We start from the raw sequence: 22,341 nt of genomic DNA, 5'->3' as shown, positions 1-22,341 counted from the left end.
CTGATGTAATATTGTAGTTTACAGGATCTCAGTCATACAGGGGAACTGGTAGTCAGACTGCGATCCCATGAGATGAAAAGGTTTAAACTTTATGGTTGCAATTCGGTGCCCACCTCACGCTGAATAAGTGGTGAGTATTTATCACAAAGGATATCTGCCAGATCATGTTTGTTGTATGTAACCATGGCAACACATAGGTTTGAATAAGAACTGAACACACAAAAAATGTTTGGTGAAAACTTGGCACAGTTGCTTCATTTTATTTTAGATGCACCGAAGCATTAAAAAAAAACGAGTTGCAAATATGTATTTATATATCCTTTAACTATGGGGTTTACAAGTTCTGTAACAGATAAAGGCAAACGTAATCTAAGACAAATCAAGTCATGAGAAAATCCACCACCAAATGCTTTAACATAAATGTAAACTTTATTGTTTGTTACAATAGTGAACTGCACGTTCTCCTCTTTATTCTGAATGACCATAATGCATCATAACATACGTCTTTTTTTTCAATTATTTTCTCCTCTAAATGAGACACTATATCGCCTCTGCCATTTCTACCAGGAAACTGAAAAAAAATTTAAAAAAATTAAAATAAGCAGCATGGATGGCAGCACCATTAAAGCTAAATTAAAAAAAATAAAAAAAAAATCCCTTGTTTTACACTTTTGAAAATTAAAGACGCTTTTGAAGTAGCTAGGAAATGTGCTTCTATATACCACAGGGTAGTACAATGATGACTGCATGTTTCCTATAGGTTTTTACTTACAGTATAACTTACTGTACTGTGATGCATGACTGCAGCCTCTAATCCCTCTTGACTAATTTGCTATTATATTAAACTATCTAATACAATTAAGACTACATTAAAACATTTAACATCAAGTTACATTAAGTGTTTCTTTGAAATACTAGGAAATTGTACACATATTTGGCTTCTCTGGACTTTGTTATAACAGACAGAACACTTTTATGATCTAAATAATATGGCTTTACAACAACATGAGCTCTCAGTTTCATCCCCGGGTACACTGGTACCCTTCGCATGTTTGTCTGCTTTCAATACATGTGGACATAGAAAAATACAGGAGACTGAAGATAAGACCCTTGGATTATGGTTTGAGATTGTTAAAGGATTTGGTAATCCCTTTTGGGGGTTGAATCTAAAAAACATTGGGTTGTAGCAAAGATCTTGTGTGTTGTATTTTCTATGTGTACCAGAAGAGGGCACTTTAATCATTTCTGTACCGCTTCAAAAGCAAATACAAAAGCACAGTGTTACCGAACTCACACACACACAGCCCTGCAGTAATAGTCTGACAGTTCAGAAAAATAGAAAACATGACTGATTTTCGGCTTTTAGATATTCTTATGTAAAAAACAGGCTTTTATGTCACTCAGAGTGAAACATTCGGATGACCTTTCTAAGCAGGTACTCTCTCCACCCCTTCTAGGAAACGTTTGCTATGTAGTCCACAGGTAGTTCCACGGAGACTGGTGAGGCTTTGATATGTCTACTCTCCATGCCAGCTGTCAATACAAAGCAGCTGTACAAGTCCGATGTCGATCACGCCAGACACAAGATCTAGCGGATATGTACAATTGAAGTCTAATATTAATCCTGTAGCAACCATCTTGGGCAAGTGGTTTGTTTGCATAATAATAAGAACTGCAGCTGCACACAATACACAACATTGGGCAAGCATCCTAAATGTTCGATTTAGTTTCCTTACGTATGTTTTCTTTTAACTTGTCCACTTTAGAACATCAAAACCAATATATTAAACCTAAACAATAAACAAACATGTTTTATTCTACTCTACGTAGCCTTTTGCTCACCCTCACATACCCCTGAAATAAATACCACTCTATGCAGATAACTTGCTTTGGGCAGTAGTAAAAACAGGTTATAATGGAAAACATAGTATTTCTCCTATATGACCTGTACTTCTGGGTTAATTTCCCATGGTTCCTTGGATTACCTGTAGTACAGAATGCACATATCAGCTTCATTTATAAGACAATTCTTAAATATATTTTAATACATTTTTGTCTCTAGGATCTAAGTGCTTGAGATATGATTTTTCTTTGTGCCTTTAAATTAATTGCTTACTCCCAATTCGGTTTTGTTTGTGTGTTTCTCTTTTCTTGAATTTTTGATGACCCTGAGGTATGACTTGGCATTAGGTTCCACGGTTAGTCAGCCTTGGCAGTTTTCCTGGTTTTGGTGATATATGCTTCAAAGAAGAAGTGACAGAAGAGCACAAAGTAGCTGAGGTACATGATGGAGGACCACACAATGTTATGTACGTGGGATGGGCACTGTCCTTGTTGCATCCATGAGAAGACCAGATAATTCACCACGCAGCCGATGAGCATTTGAGTGATCTGGGATAACGTGATCAGCATGGCGAATTTACGCGATACCCTAAAGCCAGCTGCACGCAAGGCATAGTAGGAATACATTACGGCGTGCACTCCATAGTTCATGGTCATAAACCAACCTCCACCAGCTACCATGTCCTTGTACGAGTACCATGAATAAAGTAATACTGTTATATGGTGATACCAATGAAGAAAGATGAGCTTCTGTTTTCTAAGGATAATGAAAATAGTATCTCCTGGAAAAAATACAGAAATACAAGAAATATAGTGTTAGCATATAAACGTAAATCTAAGTACATCTATTCCAAACATAAATAATTGAACAATTATCAAAACATTTCAAGTATGACATTTTTGTGAATAAAATGTTTACTAGGTATTGTTTTTCTTATTAAATCTGCAATTGATACCTAACAGTACGTTTTCTGTATGGTGGTCTAAGGCACATTCTCATGTCACAGTGTAACAATCATTGGGATTGATTTTACAGCTATTTCAATTAAATATTAAGTATTATTGACATATGCATTAATGGGAACTGTCCATTGAGGATTATGTTGCAGTATATAAACATCCTATGCATAGCTCATGTTCCTAATTGGACTCTGCCTTACGAGTTTAATATTGAACTTTTTACATTAGTGTCATTGTTTCTGGTCAAAGTGGAGTCGTGACAGCCATGATGAATCTGTTTTCAAACCCATCCAAGAAAATCTGGACAAACTATTATCTTATAATGGAGTCTGTCAGTTTTTTTTTCTAGCTTTTGTTATATTTGGAGGCAAGTGGAGAACTGTAGACTATCAAAAATACTGGAAGCTCCTTATGGAAAGAAAACAATGCAGATGTGAACAAAGCCTTAAGATCCTGGCTTGGCAGTAATTGATACAACACATTTTCTTAGTACATTTGCCTGCACTTAGAATGATCTTCTTTGTGTTTTTAAAAATATAATAAAGATGAACAATAAAAAGTAACAAACAGCACTAATCCAAATAGGGAAAAAAGAAATGGCTCCACATTAAATTAGTCCCACACATGTCAACTTTAGTAACCGTAAGCATTAAAGGGGTATTCTGGCGGTGAATAAAAACGTATCGCCTTTCCCCACAATCTTAAGAACAAAGACCTGACTCTCCCAGCTGAATGGAGCAGCCAAACACAGCATTCGGCTATCTCTGGTTGGTCTGAGTCATCTGCCACACAGGTTAGAGGATCCACATCCAGCACTGTAGCAATTATTATATTATTAGTGATGTTATTTGCACTTTTTCATAGATTTTTTGCACTTTGCCTTATTAGTTGTTACCTGGCTTGCTGTGGGTCTTATACTTACCATCTATAGACGGCCTTGTGGGTGTACCGGTGGATTTGGGGTATATGTAATTTTAGGGGTGCAGGGGTATCCTTTGTCCTTGTCAGCTGTGTAATTTGTGTTAAGGTGTAATAAAGATAAATTTTGTATTTATATTGTTCTATGGTTATTTTTAATGGATGGCACTTATAGGTTTGCCACCTCTCTATTTAACTAGGAGAGTCAGGTCCCTGTTTTCAAGATGGTGGAGGGTCACAGAGGCCAGACACTTTTCCCCCACTCATTTGGACAGTGTAAACGTTTTTAGTGGCTAGAATCACACCTTAAGTATTTTCAACAGGTTTGACAATATTCTATAGAAATAAGATTTTCAATAATTCCTTATGCACTTTTAATGAGTACCTGTCATTTGGAAAAAATTACCTCCGCCAGTGTTCAGGCCTCCGCCAATCAGGAGAAAAGCCGGAAGAAGTCTGTGCTGCCGCATGCTCCTCTCCCTGTTCTGTGTAACGTGATCGAGACACGCTCCATAGACTTACATTGTGAGTTCATCTCGATCATGTGACAGAGTTGGGAGAGAACGCGCTGAGCGCGGACTTCTCCCCGCTCATTCACATGATTGGTGGAGCTCTGAACACTCACACCCCCACCCCCACCGATCAAAACTTTTGATATGTCGCTAGGACATGTCAACAGTTTTTCCAAATAGCAGTAGCCACTTAAAGCATATCTGGCCTTTCAAAAGAATTTACAAAATATCTTCCTGATTACATTAACCCTTTAGAGTAATAACAAGGTGGTTTTTAGTACTCTCACTGCTATTATTGAGTCCCTAGAGCCTTCTCCATGGTGAGGAAAAGGGGATATTAAATATGGGTTAAGCGCAGTGTACATACTGCAGCAACACAGAAAGGGTTACACTAAGCACTGAAACTGCTGATGAGATAAGAGGAATGCCCTGATTTACACTGCATGGACAGTGCAGATCCTCTTAGGAACATACACAGCTTGCAGGTACACATTCTAGGCTCTCTATCCTCAGTTCTGCACAAAGCACATGCTAAGTCCCAACCTTACTTCCCATATTTAGTCTTGCTGTGTCTGTTACTCCCCCAACAGGCAGTGGACAGCAGAATGTAGGGAAGTGTAATGCCTAGTGGGCAACATTTTTGAGCAGTTTTTTAGGGGTAAGAAGTTACATTTGGTAAATTAAGAGATTTACAGGAATGTTTTTGAGATTTACAGTGGGGTTTTGAGTAAGCACAATGTCAGAAATAGGCTATCAAATAAAGAATTATATCTATCTATTTATCTCTCTATGTAATTTTTTTGTCAAATATACAGTATCTCAAAAAAATTACAAAACAAAAAGGTGAATGAAATAACTAAGCAAATGTATATAACTAATCATTGTATATAATCAATGTATATAACTAGTCATTTGCTAACATTATATAATTTTATTAACTTGAAACACATAGGTTTTTTTTTTTTACTGTCACCAAGCTGTTGCTTTAGATACTGATATATGTATGACAAAGTATCTGAGAAAATAAAAGTGTGTAGAGATAATAGGAAAAAACAATTTGATATTCAATCCAGATGGTTACTCACCATTGATACATTTCCTCTATAATAAGCGGTGCTAAGTTACCAATGTAGCTCTGCTGTATCAAATGCTGGAGCTAATACAAACACTCACAATATAGGAAACCTGGTTTACATAGAACACTGTTCTCTATAAAGTGCTCCAAGGTAGATAGATACATGCCAGTTGAAGGTTTAAGCAGAGATTAAGTCATTTACAGCTTATAAAAGAACAGTCTATGATTTGTCAGCATTATGAACAACATAATACAACCTCTAAGTGTTCTTGTAACAGTCAATGGCAGTCCTTGTGTATTACACACAATAAAAGGCAAACAACTATTCAATTACACACAGTAGATATAGAAAAATGTTACATTACATTGTGACTATTTACATAAGCTGCTACCCTGACATAAAGGCAGAAGAGCATTTTAAAGATCAGAAGGACTTTTCATGTCAAGTCCTATTATACACCTAATAGCCTGGTTACTGGAAGACGAGCAAGCTTTACAGGACATGCATGCGCTGCTTATTGCATTTCCTGTCTATTGGAATGGTGGTTCTAAATGTATAGATTTTACTCACAGCCACAGACCTGCAATACAGTCAGCAGACTAGGTATTTGGTTACTAAAGGTCTTTATATATTCCAATTTACTGGCTATACAGACAGTGCGAGCAACACTTTAGCATTACACTGTCTTGGTTGGATGCTTAAAGGCTGTGGACACCTTTGCACTGATTGTTGTTTATTTATTTTTCATTTGCTTCCTAAATGCCAAATGAAGTAACTTTCTAAATAGTCTTTATTAGGAATTCCCTACCATCAAGCTAGATAAATCTGTCAGTGTCCGACAAACAGGCCGACATTGGATGAAGTTTATGCTTTCTCAGTCTTAGGTATGTTTACACACCATAAAATAAAAAATTCCCTGGCGTATTTTATCTTAAGTGTGTAAAAAAATGTTGTCGAGTATGAATAAAACTGTGTAAAATAAAATTTTATTCTGAGAGAACATACTCTTATAGATAACAGTGGTGGGTTGTCGGGGGTTGTTATAGACCAAATAAAGGACAGTTTGCTAGAGAGAATGATATAGGCTATGTTCAAGTATATAGACAAAATGCAGCTCATACAGCACTTTGTAGAGGCTGTACAAGCAAAAGTGTGCCACATTTTTAATAAAGACCTATGTACAAAATGTTTTTGCACCAGAAGAAAATATTTCAAAGGTCCACCCTTTTCTTGGCCTACATGTGAAAGAGTATATTTTACACAAGAATACTGCAGGACGTATACCATCAGCAAACATTTACTGCCTGGCACTCAAGCTTCATATAATTGCATTAGAGCTTTTAGAAACTGTTCTCCCAGTGGTCTGACCTCACCGATCTAATACATAGACAGGGACCATCCATGTAAAAAGGCTTTTAACCCAGAACAAGGTGCTATTCAAGAATTATGGAATGCTTTATCCTTTAGTTAGCTTTCATGAAGTTCAAATAGAAGCACCCAAGGAAGGAAATAATTTTTAAAGGGTTCCCACACTGTAAAACATCAGGAATAACTTTACTAATATTAGAGCGCTTAACCAATGGAAACACTAGATGGGAAATCAATTCCTGAAAGGTTAAACTGTGGGCCGAGTATGTGTTCAATTCCACCTGAAGACATCCTTGTAATACACTCAACATTACCCTTACTTATATGTAAATATAGCCTGAAAGCCTACTGTTTTTCCATGAAAAAGAAAAGCTGTCATTACTTTCATGATATCTAAGCCACAAGTTGTTGGGGTGGTCTATATTGGCCTATATTGATAGACCTATTCCTATATACCGAAACAGGGAGAGGCCTATCAATCAATAATGGTGGGGCGAAGAGTAGCCACCGAGGGCTACCTTGAGACATGTGGTTTGGGCAGCATGAAAGAGATGACAGGTTCCCTTTAATCATATTTATGAGCCCCACCTTTTACAATTTGTTACATAGAAGCTATGATCAATCCAGACACCCCATGGACTCCACTGACTTGTTATGGTGTCTTATTTGCTTGAATTATTCTAGCTCTCAAAAGTATTGGAAATCCCCTCAGAGACTTTGACTACAGATGTGAAAAAAGTTTTAGCTTTATTTTTTTCCCCAGAAAGCATGCAAGAATAGACAAATGGAACTAAAAGAGAATTTAGGCACAATATATTTCATATGATGAAAATTATGAGGTTATTTCTTACCCAACTCTGGTGCTTTGCTGAGTACAAATGCGTAGGCCCAGAATTTGCTGACTGGTCCATAATAGAAACTCTGGTCACAAACTGACTGCTTGAGTCCTTTGGTCATCAAAATGTATAACATGTAAGCACCTGTCCGGACAGCACCAAATATACTGAGGACAAAAAAAGGGGGGAAAAGAAGGATTTATATGTTAAGATTATTATGTATCTATGTTTACTACAGCACGAGCAGAACATAATTTTCTTGAACTCTTTCAGAAAGTCATACATTAACCTAGTGAGCGAATGTATAAGGACAAAGAAGATCAAATGAACATGTAACATCTTTAAGCATTTCACTGGTATCAGGGGTGTTGTGTTACCCAAAAATGGTTTTATAAAGAAAAATGTGTTGGCCAGGATCTCAGGTACAGATCCATAGATACTGGTTAGGGATAGCTTTGGTTGTCCTTTAAGGTAATAACCTTTGCAGATGCACTAATAGATGTAAAAATTCATTAAAAACCATCTTTTTACCCAAAGGGCAACAGGAGTGTTTTTTTCTACATTTTCAGTGGCCATGTGCTTGGTGCTATATTTCTTTAGTTCGACTTAAAGGGGAACGCTGGTGAAATGTCTTTTTTTTTTTTATTAACTGGTGCTAGAAAGATAAAAAGATTTGTACATTAGTTCTATTAAAAATCTTAATCCTTTCAGTACTTATCAGTTTCTGTATACTACAGTGGAAGTAGAGTTGTTCTTTTCTGTCGGACCACAGTGCTATCTGCTGACATCTCTGTCCATGTTAGGAACTGTCCAGAGCAGGATAGGTTTGCTATGGGGATGTGCTTCTACTCTGGACAGTTCCTGACATGGACAGGGATTTCAGCAGAGAGCACAGTGGTCAGAACCACTCAACTTCCTCTGGAACATACAGCGACTGATAAGTACTGGAAGGGTTAAGATTTTTTAATCGAAGTAATTTATCAATCTATATAACTTCTGGCACCAGTTGATTTGAAATTTTTTTTTTCCACTGAACTACCCCATTAATGCTGGCTGAGAAAGGTACGGTATATACCCCTCTGATAAGGAATTTGTAAACTGTATTATTATGGTTCATAATTTCCATAGCTATCATTTAGGAAGCACAAAATCAGCTAGCTGCTAGCACAGAGCCTCAATCATGGCAGCATCAATGCCATAAGGCCCCATTCACAAGGCAGAATTTCTGGATCCAAAAAAAAAAACGTCTGGACATTCCGCAGGCAGCAGGCATCAGCAGAAGCTAGCGCTAGGACGGCTCAGAAATGTGCCATCTCCTTAGACGGCAATGCCTTTCCGAAAAGGATCCCGCAGAAAGAATAGACATGGTGGACATCAGCGGTCACATTGATGTCTGACATTAACCCTTCAGATGCCATAATAAATACTGATCCCTACATCTGAAACAGTTTTGGTCCCTGTATTCACTGATCGGACCACCTGCAGCATGATCGCGGGGGACAGATGAGATAAAAAGTTCTCCTCACGCATCCTGCCGCTCCAGGGATCTTCTTGTATAGTATTTCCACAGAGGCAGACTAAACAAGTAGATCGCCCATATTACTGATCAGGGCTGTACAGCAATGAATAGATTGCTATAAATAGTCCCCTATTAGGACTTAAAAAATGTAAAATAAATTGTTAAAAAAAAAGTTTTTAAAAAAGTGAATATTTCTCCCCAAAAATTTAAATCACAACTTTTTCCCATTCCTCATTAAAAAATGTAAGAAAAAATAATTAATCAACATATTTGGTGCGACAGGATGTGGAGCTGTAAAAATGTAATGTTAATGATCCTGTATGAAAAAAAAGGCCAAAATTGATTATTTTTGGTCACATCATATTCCAGAAAAAATTTAACAAAAAAATTACCAAAAAGTCACATATATGCAAGTTTTTTCAATTATTTATTTATTTATTTAGTGATATATGGTGTCCCAGTTCAGGAGTTGGCCCTGTCAGGTAAACATTGCCTCAGGTGCCTGTGTTGGACCCCACTGCTCAGGTGATCCATTGAAATGCACTACAGTTTATGGATTTATAATATTGACTTATTTATAATACTATATAAATAAATATATATATATATATATATATATATATATATATATATATATATAGTGGCTAAATAATATACAAGCTGTAATATTTTGAAAGTTAAGAATCACTCTTGAGAAAGTTGGGAAGAATGGTTTTGCCACATTTTCCATAATTAACATGTATCATTATTATAGGTACATGGATGTTTCTATCAATTGCAAAATGGACATGTCATATTTGCTGGGACTCCTATAGTTAGAGCAGCAATGGCCCCAGTGTGAATACAGCTTTGTCAATTTAAATTGATGTGGCACATCCATCATAAATCCCAGAAAGCACCAAATTCTGTATACTTCCACAGTTGGACACCTTAGCCCAATTCATTCTTGTTCTCAAGAGCTACAACCAACTCAAAAAAATACAACATTATATATAACAATCGATTAATCGGCGCAACTAATTGATTATGAAAATAGTTGTCGTTGGCCAGCCAATTTTTACAGTTGACATACACTTAGCAATTATCACTATGTATATATGCAACTGTGGTTCTCGGCCCCCTGTTTAGTAAAGAGGGGGCCCAGCACACACCATCTTCTTCTTCCTGCAGCTTTCGTGAGATTCGCAATAGTTGCAGAGAGAAGATGCAGAAAGTGGAAGATTATGTGTGCTGGCCTCCTCTTTACTGAATGGGCTGCTGGGGGGCATGGAGGATGGACAACCAGGGAATGTGCTGCCCCTCCTATCTGGCCACAGGTAAGAATCAGGGAGAGGGGCTTAGCCCTTGCAAGGAAAAAGAAAGTTTACCGTATATACTCGAGTATAAGCCGACCCGAGTATAAGCCGAGGCCCCTAATTTCAACCCAAAATCCCAGGAAAAGTTATTGACTCGAGTATAAGCCTAGGGTGGGAAATACATCATCCCCCCCTGTCATCATCCAGACCCCCGTCATTAACACCCTCATCATCATCACCGCCTGTCATCATCCAGACCATCATCATCATCACTTGTCATTATCCCCTTGTCATCATCCCACACCCCCCCTTCATTATCCCCTTGTCATCATCCCCACCCCCCTTCATCATCCCCTTGTCATCATCCCACACCCCCCCCCCTTCATCATCCCACACACCCCCTTCATCATCCCACACCCCCCCCTTCATCATCCTCTTGTCATCATCCGCCCGCAGTGGTCTTCAACCTGCGGACCTCCAGAGGTTTCAAAACTACAACTCCCAGCAAGCCCGGGCAGCCATCGGCTGTCCGGGCTTGCTGGGAGTTGTAGTTTTGAAACCTCTGGAGGTCCGCAGGTTGAAGACCACTGCGGCCTTCGACATCATCCAGCCCCCTCTCGCCCCCCTTTAGTTCTGTACAGTACTCACCTCCGCTCGGCACTGGTCCGGTGCTGCAGGACTGTCCGGAGAGGAGGTGGTCCTGTGGGATAGTGGTTTCGGGCTGCTATCTTCACTGGGGGCGCCTCTTCTCCGCGCTGCGGGCCCGGAATTGAGGCGTTGCCTGGACGATGATGCAGAAGTACGTTGGCAATGAACGTACCTCTGCGTCGTTGTCAAGGCAACGTGACTATTCTGGGGCCGGGCCCGAAGCGCTTAGAAGAGGCCTCCCCGGTGAAGATAGCAGCCCGGAACCACTATCCCACCGGACGACCTCCTCACCGGACAGTCCTGCAACACCGGACCAGCGCCGAGCGGAGGTGAGTACTGTACAGAACTAAAGGGGGGCGAGAAGGGGCTCTATGATGTCGAAGGCCGCAGTGGTCTTCAACCTGCGGACCTCCGGAGGTTTCAAAACTACAACTCCCAGCAAGCCCGGACAGCCGATGGCTGCCCGGGCTTGCTGGGAGTTGTAGTTTTGAAACCTCTGGAGGTCCGCAGGTTGAAGACCACTGCGGGTGGAGAGTTCACTCGAGTATAAGCCGAGGGGGGTGTTTTCAGCACGAAAAATCGTGCTGAAAAACTCGGCTTATACTCGAGTATATACGGTAACTTACAAGAATTATTATACATATTTAAATATAATAAAAAGCTTCTCCTCTCATCCTCCGCAAGGCTCAGCATCTAGCTGACCCCACAAACTCTCTCTTAACAGACAAACACATCTCTTCCCTAAAACACACAGGAGACCTTAAGTAGTCCGATCCCCTCCCCTCATCCATACCTAATCTAACTCCCAAATTATCTTCTCCACAATTATTATTTTTATCTGATTAGTCGATTACTTGAAACAATATTCGTCCAACTAATCAATTATGAAAATAATCGTTAGTTACAGCCCAATTTTTAAGTGTAATAAGCTTTGCTGGTGATGCATCTCCCACCAAAAATATAAAGTTATGGTGATAATTGCATTTGGAAGGTTGGGTGGTATGGTTCCTTGCTCAAGTTTACAATGCTGCTGCTTTATTTATTCAGAGGACATGTGACCAACCAGCCTGTTATCACTTATACTGTGGGTAACAGATACATTTTTGAGTTGGAAATATCTCTTTAAAAGACTCTTTACAGAAGAGACTTTTAGCATATTCCATAAATTTAGATACACTACAGTGGTAGATGTAGACAGTAACCCTCAAAATGATGTAAAATTGAGACATTAGCCAGTATATATGAAGGACATACCTGAGCCCACACATCAACGCCAAGGTTTCTCAAGTGGCATGGGCCCTAACACAGATTTTTTCTTGTTGTTCAAATCTTGTACTTGGAAGTGTATAACTCCAAATCGATTGTGCCATAATCACTATTATATTCAGCATTTAGGTGCAACTGTGAGGCCAGCAACATATGAGCCTACTTGGGTGGGGCTTATAGTCTGCCTCCCTCCTCCCATTGTATGTGTGTTTAGCCACACTGGAGTGAAATGGGAGCAGTGTGTGAGTCGGACCTAAGGCCACTGTAATTGCCCACTGGCCCCTGGTATTGCCTATACGGCACAGGAAGGTTTAGTGTTAGGTCCCGTGCCACTTGAGAAACCTTGGCGTTGGTGTGCGAGCTCAGGTATGTCCTTAATATAAGGATATACTGGCTAATGTCTCAATTTTAATATCAGTTTGAGGGTTAGTTACATGTTACTGTTTACATCTACCACAGTAGTGCACCTGAATTTATGTATTACTCTATATGTTACACATCCACACTTTTCATCTGGTGTAGGATGCCATTGTGGTACTTGTAGTCTGCTGCAGGCATCCCCCCATTGTATGCAATTTATGCTTGGGATTGCCTTTAGCAATGGACCACAAGCGCAGGATCTGCTCCCCCACCATAAATGCACAACCCCATTTGGGGTTAAGCATTTCCTGCCATTTGAATCCACGTTTTTTTCTTCTAGCATATTCTACTACAATTTGGTCAACCTCTTAACTCCTTGAGGATATAGGGTTTTAGTTTTTTTCCTCCTCATTTTCTCAAAGCCATAATGCTTTCAATTTTCCACCTATAGTTCCATATGAGGGCTTGTTTATTGCACCACCAATTGTTCTTTGTAAGGACATATCTAATTTTACCACCAAATCGATGGTAAAACCAAAAAGAAAATATTTGAGGAGCAAAATTGAAAATAAACTTTTAAGGGCTTCCGTTTCTACGCAGTGCCCTTCTCAGTAAAAATGACATGTTATATAAATTCTGTAGGTCCAAACAATTAATATGATACCCAATTATATAGATTTTGTGTCATTTTACTACTTTAAAAAAATTATTACTTTTGTGCGAAAATGAGTATGCTTAACCCCTTAAGGACACATTTTCACCTTAACCCCTTAACGACGCAGGACGTAAATGTACGTCCTGGTGAGCTGGTACTTAACGCACCAGGACGTACATTTACGTCCTAAGCATAACCGTGAGCATCAGAGCGATGCCCGGATCATGCGCGGCAGGTCCCGGCTGCTGATCGCAGCCAGGGACCTGCCGGTAATGGCGGACATCCGTGATCCTGCGGATGTCCGCCATTAACCCCTCAGATGCCGTGGTCAATACAGATCACGGCATCTGCAGCATCGCGGTCACTAAAATGGATGATCGGATCGCCCGCAGCGCTGCGATCCGATCACCCAGCATGGCAGCCGGAGGTCCCCTCACCTGCCTCTGCTGCCTTCCCGGCGTCTTCTGCTCTGATCTGCCTTTCCGCAGACCAGAGCAGAAGATGACCGATAACACTGATCAATGCTATGTCCTTTACATAGCACGGAACAGTAGTAGCAATCAAATGATTGCTATAAAGAGTCCCCTGTGGGGACTATTAACCCCTTCCCGCAGAATGTCATATATAAACGCCGGGTTGTGCAGTGCGTTCGCGCATCCCGGCGTTTATAAATGACATTCAGTTAACCCGGCGATGCGCAGCATCGCACGGGTTAACCAGCAGAAGTCCCGCTGTTTCCAGCAGGGGACAACTTCTGCTTCACCCCCCAGGACCATTCATTGATGGTCCTGGTCAGCGATCACTGTGATTGGTCCCTGTGGACCAATCACAGTGACCTGGGGTGAAAGTTCAGATCCCCCGCACTGCCCGCCCCTGGAAGTCGGGCAGAACGGGGGACGATGGCTGCGGGGGCTCGCGGCATAGGTGGGGGAACATGCGGGGACCGGTGGCCTTACCCGAACCAGCGGCGGGACCGAGGAGCAGCGCGGGACCGGCCACGTGGACGAGCAGCGACGGGACTTGCAGGTAAGTATATGGTCCTCAGAAGCAGCAGTGAAGATCTTCACTGCTGCTTCTAGGAGTCTAAAAACTACAACTCCCAGCATGCCTAGACAGCCTTTGGCTGTCTGGGCATGCTGGAAGTTGTAGTTTTGCAACTCCTGTGTGCCTCCAGACCATGCATGCTGGGAGTTGTAGTTTTGCAACATCTGGAGGGCCCCAGTTTGGACACCATTGTATAATGGTCTCCAATCTGTGCTCTTCCAGCTGTTGCAAAACTACAACTCCCAGTATGCACTGACTGTCCAGGCATGCTGGGAGTTTTAGTTCAGCAACATCTGGCCCTGCCGAACTACAACTCCCAGCATGCCCTTCAGCTGTCTGGGCATGCTGGGAGTTGTAGTTTTGCAACAACTGGAGACACACTGGTTGGGAAACATTGTCTGTTTCTAACTCAGTGTTTCCTAACCTGTGTGCCTCCAGCTGTTGCAAAACTATAACTCCCAGCATGCACCAGACCATGCATGCTGGGAGTTGTGGTTTTGCATCAGCTGGTGCACCCCCCCCCCCCCCCCTGTGAATGTACAGGGTACATTCACATGGGCGAGGGTTTTACAGTGGGTTTCTCGCTGCAAGTTTGAGATGCAGCAAATTTTGCGCTGGGAAACTCGCTGTAATCCCCCGCCCATGTGACTGTACCCTAAAAACATTACACTACACTACACCAACACAAAATAAAATAAAAAGTTAAAAACACTACATATACACATCCCCCTACACATCCCCCCTCCCACAATAAGAACGTCCGGTACACCACTGTTTCCTAAGCAGAGCCTCCAGCTGTTGAAAAACAACAACTTCCAGTATTGCCGGACAGCCGTTGACTGTCCACGCATGCTGGGAGTTTTGCAACAGCTGGAGGCACCCTGTTTGGGAATCACTGGCGTAGAATACCCCTATGTCCACCCCTATGCAAATCCCTAATTTAGGCCTCAAATGCACATGGCGCTCTCACTTTGGAGCCCTGTCATATTTCAAGGCAACAGTTTAGGGCCACACATGGGGTATCGCCGTACTAGAGAGAAATTGCGTTACAAGGTTTGGGGGGCTTTTTCTTCTTTAACCCTTCATGAAAAGGAAATGTTGGGGTCTACACCAGAATGTTAGTGTAAAAAAATTTAATTTTTTACACTAACATGCTGATGTTGCCCTATACTTTACATTTTCACAGGAGGTAAAAGGGAAAAAAGCCCCCCAAAATTTGTAACGCAATTTCTCCCGACTACGGAGATACCCCATATGTAGGCGCGAAGTGCTCTGGGGGCGCACAACAAGGCCCAGAAGGGAGAGTGCACCATGAACATTTGAGGTGATTTGCACAGGGGTGGCTGATTGTTACAGCGGTTTTGACAAACGCAAAAAAAAACAAAACCCCACATGTGACCCCATTTCGGAAACGACACCCCTCACGGAATGTAATGAGGGATGCAGTGAGAATTTATCCCCCACAGGTGTCTGACGGATCTTTGGAACAGTGGTCCGTGAAAATGAAAACTTGTACAGTCCTCTGTTCCAAAGATCTGTCAGACACCAGTGGGGGGGCAAATGCTCACTGTACCCCTTGTTACGTTCCTCAAGGGGTCTAGTTTCCAAAATAGTATGCCATGTGTTTTTTTTTTGCTGTTCTGGCACCTTAGGGGCTTCCTAAATGCGACATGCTCCCCGAGCAAAATTTGCTCTCAAAAAGCCAAATATGACTCCTTCTCTTCTGAGCATTGTAGTTCGCCCATAGTGCACTTCAGGTCAACTTATGGGGTACCTCCATACTCAGAAGAGATGGGGTTACAAATTTTGGGGGGTATTTTCTGCTATTAACCCTTGCAAAAATGTGAAATTTGGGGGGAAACACACATTTTAGCGGAAATTTTTTTTTTTTTTTACATATGCAAAAGTCGTGAAACACCTGTGGGGTATTAAGGCTCACTTTATTCCTTGTTATGTTCCTCAAGGGGTATAGTTTCCAAAATGGTATGCCATGTGAGGGTTTTTTGCTGTTCTGGCACCATAGGGGCTTCCTAAATGCAACATGCCCCCCAAAAACCATTTCAGAAAAACGTACTCTCCAAAATCCCCTTGTCGCTCTTTCCCTTCTGATCCCTCTACTGCGCCCGCCGAACACTTTACATAGACATATGAGGTATGTGCTTACTCAAGAGAAATTGGGCTACAAATATAAGTATACATTTTCTTCTTTTACCCCTTGTAAAAATAAAAAAATTGGGTCTACAAGAACATGCGAGTGTAAAAAATGAAGATTGTGAATTTTCTCCTTCACTTTGCTTCTATTCCTGTGAAATATCTAAAGGGTTAAAATGCTGACTGAATGCCATTTTGAATACTTTGGGGGGTGCAGTTTTTATAATGGGGTCTTTTGTGTAGTATTTCTAATATGAAGACCCTTCAAATCCACTTCAAACCTGAACTGGTCCCTGAAAAATAGTGAGTTTGAAAATTTTGTGAAAGATTGGAAAATTGCTGCTGAACTTTGAAGCCCTATGGTGTCTTCCAAAAGTAAAAACTCGTCACTTTTATGATGCAAACATAAAGTAGACATATTGTATATGTGAATACATTTTTTTTAAATTTGTAATATACATTTTCCTTACAAGCAGAGAGCTTCAAAGTTAGAAAAATGCAAAATTTTCAAATTTTTCATAAAATTTTAGGATTTTTCACAAGGAAAGGATGCAAGTTACCACAAAAATTTACCACCATGTTAAAGTAGAATATGTCACGAAAAAACAATCTCGGAATCAGAATGATAACTAAAAGCATTCCAGAGTTATTAATGTTTAAAGTGACAGTGGTCAGATGTGCAAAAAATGCTCTGGTCCTTAAGGCCAAAATGGGCTTGGTCCTGAAGGGGTTAAAGTGTAAAAATAAAAGTAAAAAAAAGTAAAAAAATTAAGTTAAAAAAAAAAAATTTGAAAAACTCCCTCCCCCAATAAAAACGTAAATTGTTCCATTTTCTCTATTTCACCCCCAGAAAATGTTAAAAAAATATTTTATATACATATTTTGTATCGCCACGTGCATAAATATCTGAACTATTAAAATAAAATATTAATGATACCGTACGGTGAACGACGTGAACGTTATAAAAAAGCAGCTATTTTGGATTTTTTTTTAACATTTTATTCCCCAAAAAATTTATAAAAAAGGGATTAAAAGTTTTATATAAGCAAATATGGTATAAATAAAAAGTACAGATCCCGGCGCAAAAAATTAGCCCTCATACCGCCGCTTATACGGGAAAATGAAAAAGTTATAGGTCTTCAAAATAGGGGGATTTTGGTTAAAAAGTTTGCGATTTTTTTTAATCGCAACAGTAATAGAAAAGTACCGTATATGCCGGCGTATAAGACGACTTGGCGTATAAGACGACCCCCAACTTTTACAGTTAAAATATAGAGTTTGGGATATACTTGCCATATAAGACTACCCCTCCTACCGCGATGTACGGTACCTTGTAGTTCCCCCCACATTAGGTTGCCAGCTCCCCCCACATTAGGTTGCCAGCTCCCCCCCCCCACATTAGGTTGCCAGCTCCCCCCCCCCACATTTGGTTGCCAGCCCCCCCTCCCCACATTAGGTTGCCAGCTCCCCCCCCACATTAGGTTGCCAGCCATATACAGTGTTCTGATCACCGCTCCTCCGGCCCGGGTCACCATCTACTGCTACGGCCTATGGACCATAGCAGTAGGTGCCGGGACCGGGGAGCGGTGGCCGGATCACTTAAGATAGCACGGCCGGTCAATCACCAGGCCCCGGTCGCCGCGCGTCCTCCTGCGGTCCTCCGCTCCTCTGCCTCTATGGTTGTAGGCATGTGACGTCACTGACGTCCCGTGCGTACAACCATAGAGACGGAGGACCGGACCGCAGGAGGACCGAAGGAGGATCGCAGGAGGACGCCGGGGAATGGTAAGTGACCGGCGGACATCCTTATGTCCCGAAAAGATTTTTCGGGACACAGGGATGTCCGGCATAGGAATACCTATGATTATCTGCCCGGGCCGGCTCCCGTGTGTGGCTGCAGACGGGGGCCGGCCAGAGCAAGTAAAAACTAATACTGTATACTAAAATCCAGGGGGCCTCCAGCTGTTGTAAAACTACAACTCTCAGAATGCCCGAACAGCCTTTGCCGTGCTGGAAGTTGTAGTTTCACAACAGCTGGAGGCCCCCTGGTTTTTAGTATACAGTATTAGTTTTTACTTGCTCTGGCCGGCCCCCGCCTGCAGCCACACACGGGAGCCGGCCCGGGCAGATAATCATAGGTATTCCTGTGCCGGACCCCAATACCCGGCGTATAAGACGACCCCCGACTTTTCAGAAGAAAATTCGGGGTTAAAAAGTCATCTTATACGCCGGGATATACGGTATATTATCATGGGTATCATTTTAATCATATTGACCCAAAGAATAAAGAACACATGTCATTTTTACCGTAAATTGTACGACGTGAAAACGAAACCTTCCAAAATTGCCAAAATTGTGGTTTTCTTTTTAATTTCCCCACACAAATAGTATTTTTTGGGTTGCCCCATACATTTTATGGTAAAGTGAGTGATGGCATTACAACGGACATCTGGCCGCGCAAAAAAAACAAGCCCTCATACTAGTCTGTGGATGAAAATATAAAAGAGTTATGATTTTTTGAAGGCGAGGAGGAAAAGACGAAAACGTAAAAATAAAATCGTCTGCGTCCTCAAGGCCCAAATGGGCTGAGTCCTTAAGGGGTTAAGGACTCAAAACACTCTTCGTTTTTTCCTCCTCACCTTCTAAAAATCATAAGGCATTCAATTTTAAAGGAGTAGTCCGGCACGCACTTTTCTTATTTTATCCGGTCCGGGCTGCAAAAAAAAAAGTAAACAAACTTTCTCTTACCTGCCAACACCCCCCCAGAGCTCCGGTACAGGTGTTCGGTCGCCGGGCTGTTTGCTTCTTACTTCCTGTTAGCCCAGCACGTCACACAGAGCTTCAGCCTATCACCGGCCAATGCGGGACATCGCTGCTGCAGGTGATAGGCTGAAGCTCCGTGTGACGTGTCGGGCTAACAGGAAGTAAGAAGCAAACAGCCCGGCGACCGAACACCTGTACCGGAGCTCTGGGGGTGTGTTGGCAGGTAAGAGAAAGTTTGGACGCCAGATAAAATAAGAAAAGTGGACGCCGGACTACTCCTTTAAACCTACAGGGCTTATTTTTTGCGTCACCAATTGTACTTTGTAATGACATTATTTATTTTTATAAAATAATCTGCAGCTTTTCTCTGTATTGTAAACCTTAATAAATCTATATTATTATTAAAAAATAATAATAATCTGCAGCGAAACAAAAAAAATTATTTGTGGGGTGAAATGAAAAAAAAACCAACACCATTTTGGGGCTTCCATTTCTACGCAGTGCACTTTTCGGTAAAAATTAGACATTATCTTTATTCTGTAGGTCCATACAGTTACAGGGATACCCAATTTATGTAGGTTTTTATTTATTTTACCACTTTAAAAAAATGATAACTACATGCACCAAAATTAGTATGTTTAACCCCTTAAGGACCGGTTTTCCGTTTTTGCACTTTCATTTTTGGGCCTTGCCTTTAAATCATAACTCTTTCAATTTTGCACCTAAAAATCCATATGATGGCTTATTTTTTGTGCCACCAATTCTACTTTGTAATGACATCAGTCATTTTGCCCAAAAATCTACGGTGAAACGGTGAGACAAAATTGAAAAAAAACGCAGTTTTGTAAATTTTGGGGGCTTCCGTTTCTACGTAGTACATTTTTCGGTAAAAATGACACCTTATCTTTATTCTGTAGGTCCATACGGTTAAAATGATATCCTACTTATATAGGTTTGATTTTGTCGTACTTCTGGAAAAAATCATAACTTCATGCAGGAAAATGAATATGTTTAAAATTGTTATCTTCTGACCCCTATAACTTTTTTATTTTTCCGCGCATGGGGCGGTATGAGGGCTCATTTTTTGCGCCGTGATCTGAAGTACCATTTTTACATTGATAGGACTTATTATTTTTTCATGATATAAAAAGTGACCAAAAATGCACTATTTTGGACTTTGGAATTTTTTTGCGCGTACGCCATTGACCGTGCTGTTTAATTAATTATATATTTTTATAATTCGGACATTTCCGCACGCGGCAATACCATATATGTTTGTTTTTATTTACACTGTTTTAATGGGAAAAAGGGGGTGATTCAAACTTTTAATAGGGGAGGGGTTAAATGATCTTTATTCACTTTTTTTTTTGCAGTGTTATAGCCCCCATAGCGCTATAATACTGCACACACTGATCTTTTACATTGATCACTGGTTTCTCATAGGAAACCAGTGATCGATGATTCTGCCGCAGGCATTGAGCAGTCATTCGGCGATCGGACAGCGAGGAGGCAGGTAGGGACCCTCCGGCTGTCCTGTAAGCTGTTCGGGATGCCGCGATTTCGCCGCGGCTATCCTGAACAGCCCACTGAGCTGACCTGCACTTTTTACTTTCACTTTTAGCCGCGTGGCTCAGCTTTGAGCACACGGCTAAAGGGTTAATAGCGCGCGGCACTGCGATCAGTGCCGCGTGCTATTAGCGGCGGGTCCCGGCTGCACTATGACGCCGGGCCCGCCGTGATATGATGCGGGGTCACTGTGGGACCCCGCGTTATATCACGGGAGCGGGACCAAGGACGTACTCATACGTCCTTGGTCCTTAAGGAGTTAAAATTGTCATCTTCTGACCCCTATAACTTTTATTTTTCTGCGTACGGGGCTATATCAAGGCTCATTTTTTGCGACATGATCTGTCGTTTTTATCGGTACCATTTTTGTTTTGGTGAGACTTTTTGATCGCTTTTTATTAATATTTTTATGGTATATAAAGTGACCAAAAATTCACAATTTTCACTATTTTTTTTACGTGTATGCCATCGACCATGCGGCTTAGCTAACCTTATATTTTAATAGTTCGGACATTTACGCATGCGCCGGTGCCAAATATGTTTTTTTTTTTATTACATAATTAAATAGGAAAAAATAGGAAAAGGGGGGTGATTCAAACTTTTATTAGGGGGGCACTTATTCACATGTATTCTCAGGAATGGAGCAGTAGATCGCTGATCGGATGATCAGGAGGCAGGTGAGGACCCTTCTGTCATCTAGGAAGCTGATCGGGACATCGCGATTCTATCGCAATAGTCCCGATCAGCTCCACTGATCTGTCGGGATAGTTTTACTTTTACTTTAGATGCCACAATCAAAAGTATGCCACATCTAAAGGGTTAATGCTGGGCATCGTCCCGTTCGGTGGAGCCGGACATTAGCCATGGGTCCTAGCTGCCTGTAGCAACAGGGACTCACGTTTGTGAGAACGGTTTAAACCCTGAGAGAGGGACTCAGGACGTACAGGTATGCCTTGAGTCCTTAAGTACCAGGACGTCAGGGCGTCCTGTACGTCCTGCGTTCTTAAGGGGTTAAAATAGTAATTTTTTCATTTTCATTTCATTGTAATTTAAAATTGTCATTTTTTCTGGTATACGAAATGACCAAAAATATGCAATTTTGGACTTTGGGATTTTTTTTTTTTAGTCTACGCAATTCACCATGCGGTTTAATTAACATGAAATGTAATAGTTCAGACATATACGCAATACCACATATGCTAATGATTATTTTTACATCTTATCCTTTGGATAGGGGATAAGATGTCTAGGGGTGGAGTACCCCTTTAAGAGATTAAAGTGTGAAGAAATGTTACTATTACATGTGCTATCCACCTGAGAAATAACACTTATGTCAGATGGAACTTAACTTTTTATACGTGGATGGGCACCTTTGGTTTGCATTAAAGGGGTTATCTTACCATTAGGTAGGGGAGCTTGCTGCTGAGACCCATTGGGGGAAATTTGTCAAACCTTCCTGCAAAGGATCAGGATGAGTAGAGCAGTTGCCCATAGCAACTAATTAGATTGCTTCTTTCATTTTTAAAAAGGCCTCTAAAAATGAAAACTGGAATCTGATTGGT

The 22,341-nt window shown here is 41.1% G+C and overlaps 1 protein-coding gene across 1 annotated transcript in view; it reads right to left on the bottom strand.

The window, feature by feature from the left end:
* Nucleotides 1–212: 212 nt before the first annotated feature.
* The window catches only part of ELOVL6 (ELOVL fatty acid elongase 6), a 145,902-nt gene continuing 123,773 nt past the window's right edge, over nt 213–22,341 (bottom strand). Inside the window, exons 3-4 of the mRNA XM_056564568.1 lie at nt 7,528–7,679; nt 213–2,624 (exon numbers count right to left, since the gene is read on the bottom strand). Of these exons, the coding sequence (XP_056420543.1) occupies nt 2,200–2,624; nt 7,528–7,679 (577 nt within the window). The 3' untranslated portion in view covers nt 213–2,199. The remainder of the gene's footprint in view (nt 2,625–7,527; nt 7,680–22,341) is intronic.

Source organism: Hyla sarda, chromosome 1 (genome assembly GCF_029499605.1).
Source record: "Hyla sarda isolate aHylSar1 chromosome 1, aHylSar1.hap1, whole genome shotgun sequence".
In the NCBI taxonomy this organism is placed as follows: Eukaryota; Metazoa; Chordata; class Amphibia; order Anura; family Hylidae; genus Hyla; species Hyla sarda.
The sequence above is the reverse complement of the archived record's forward strand: the minus strand, read 5'-3'. Positions and strand labels throughout refer to the sequence as shown.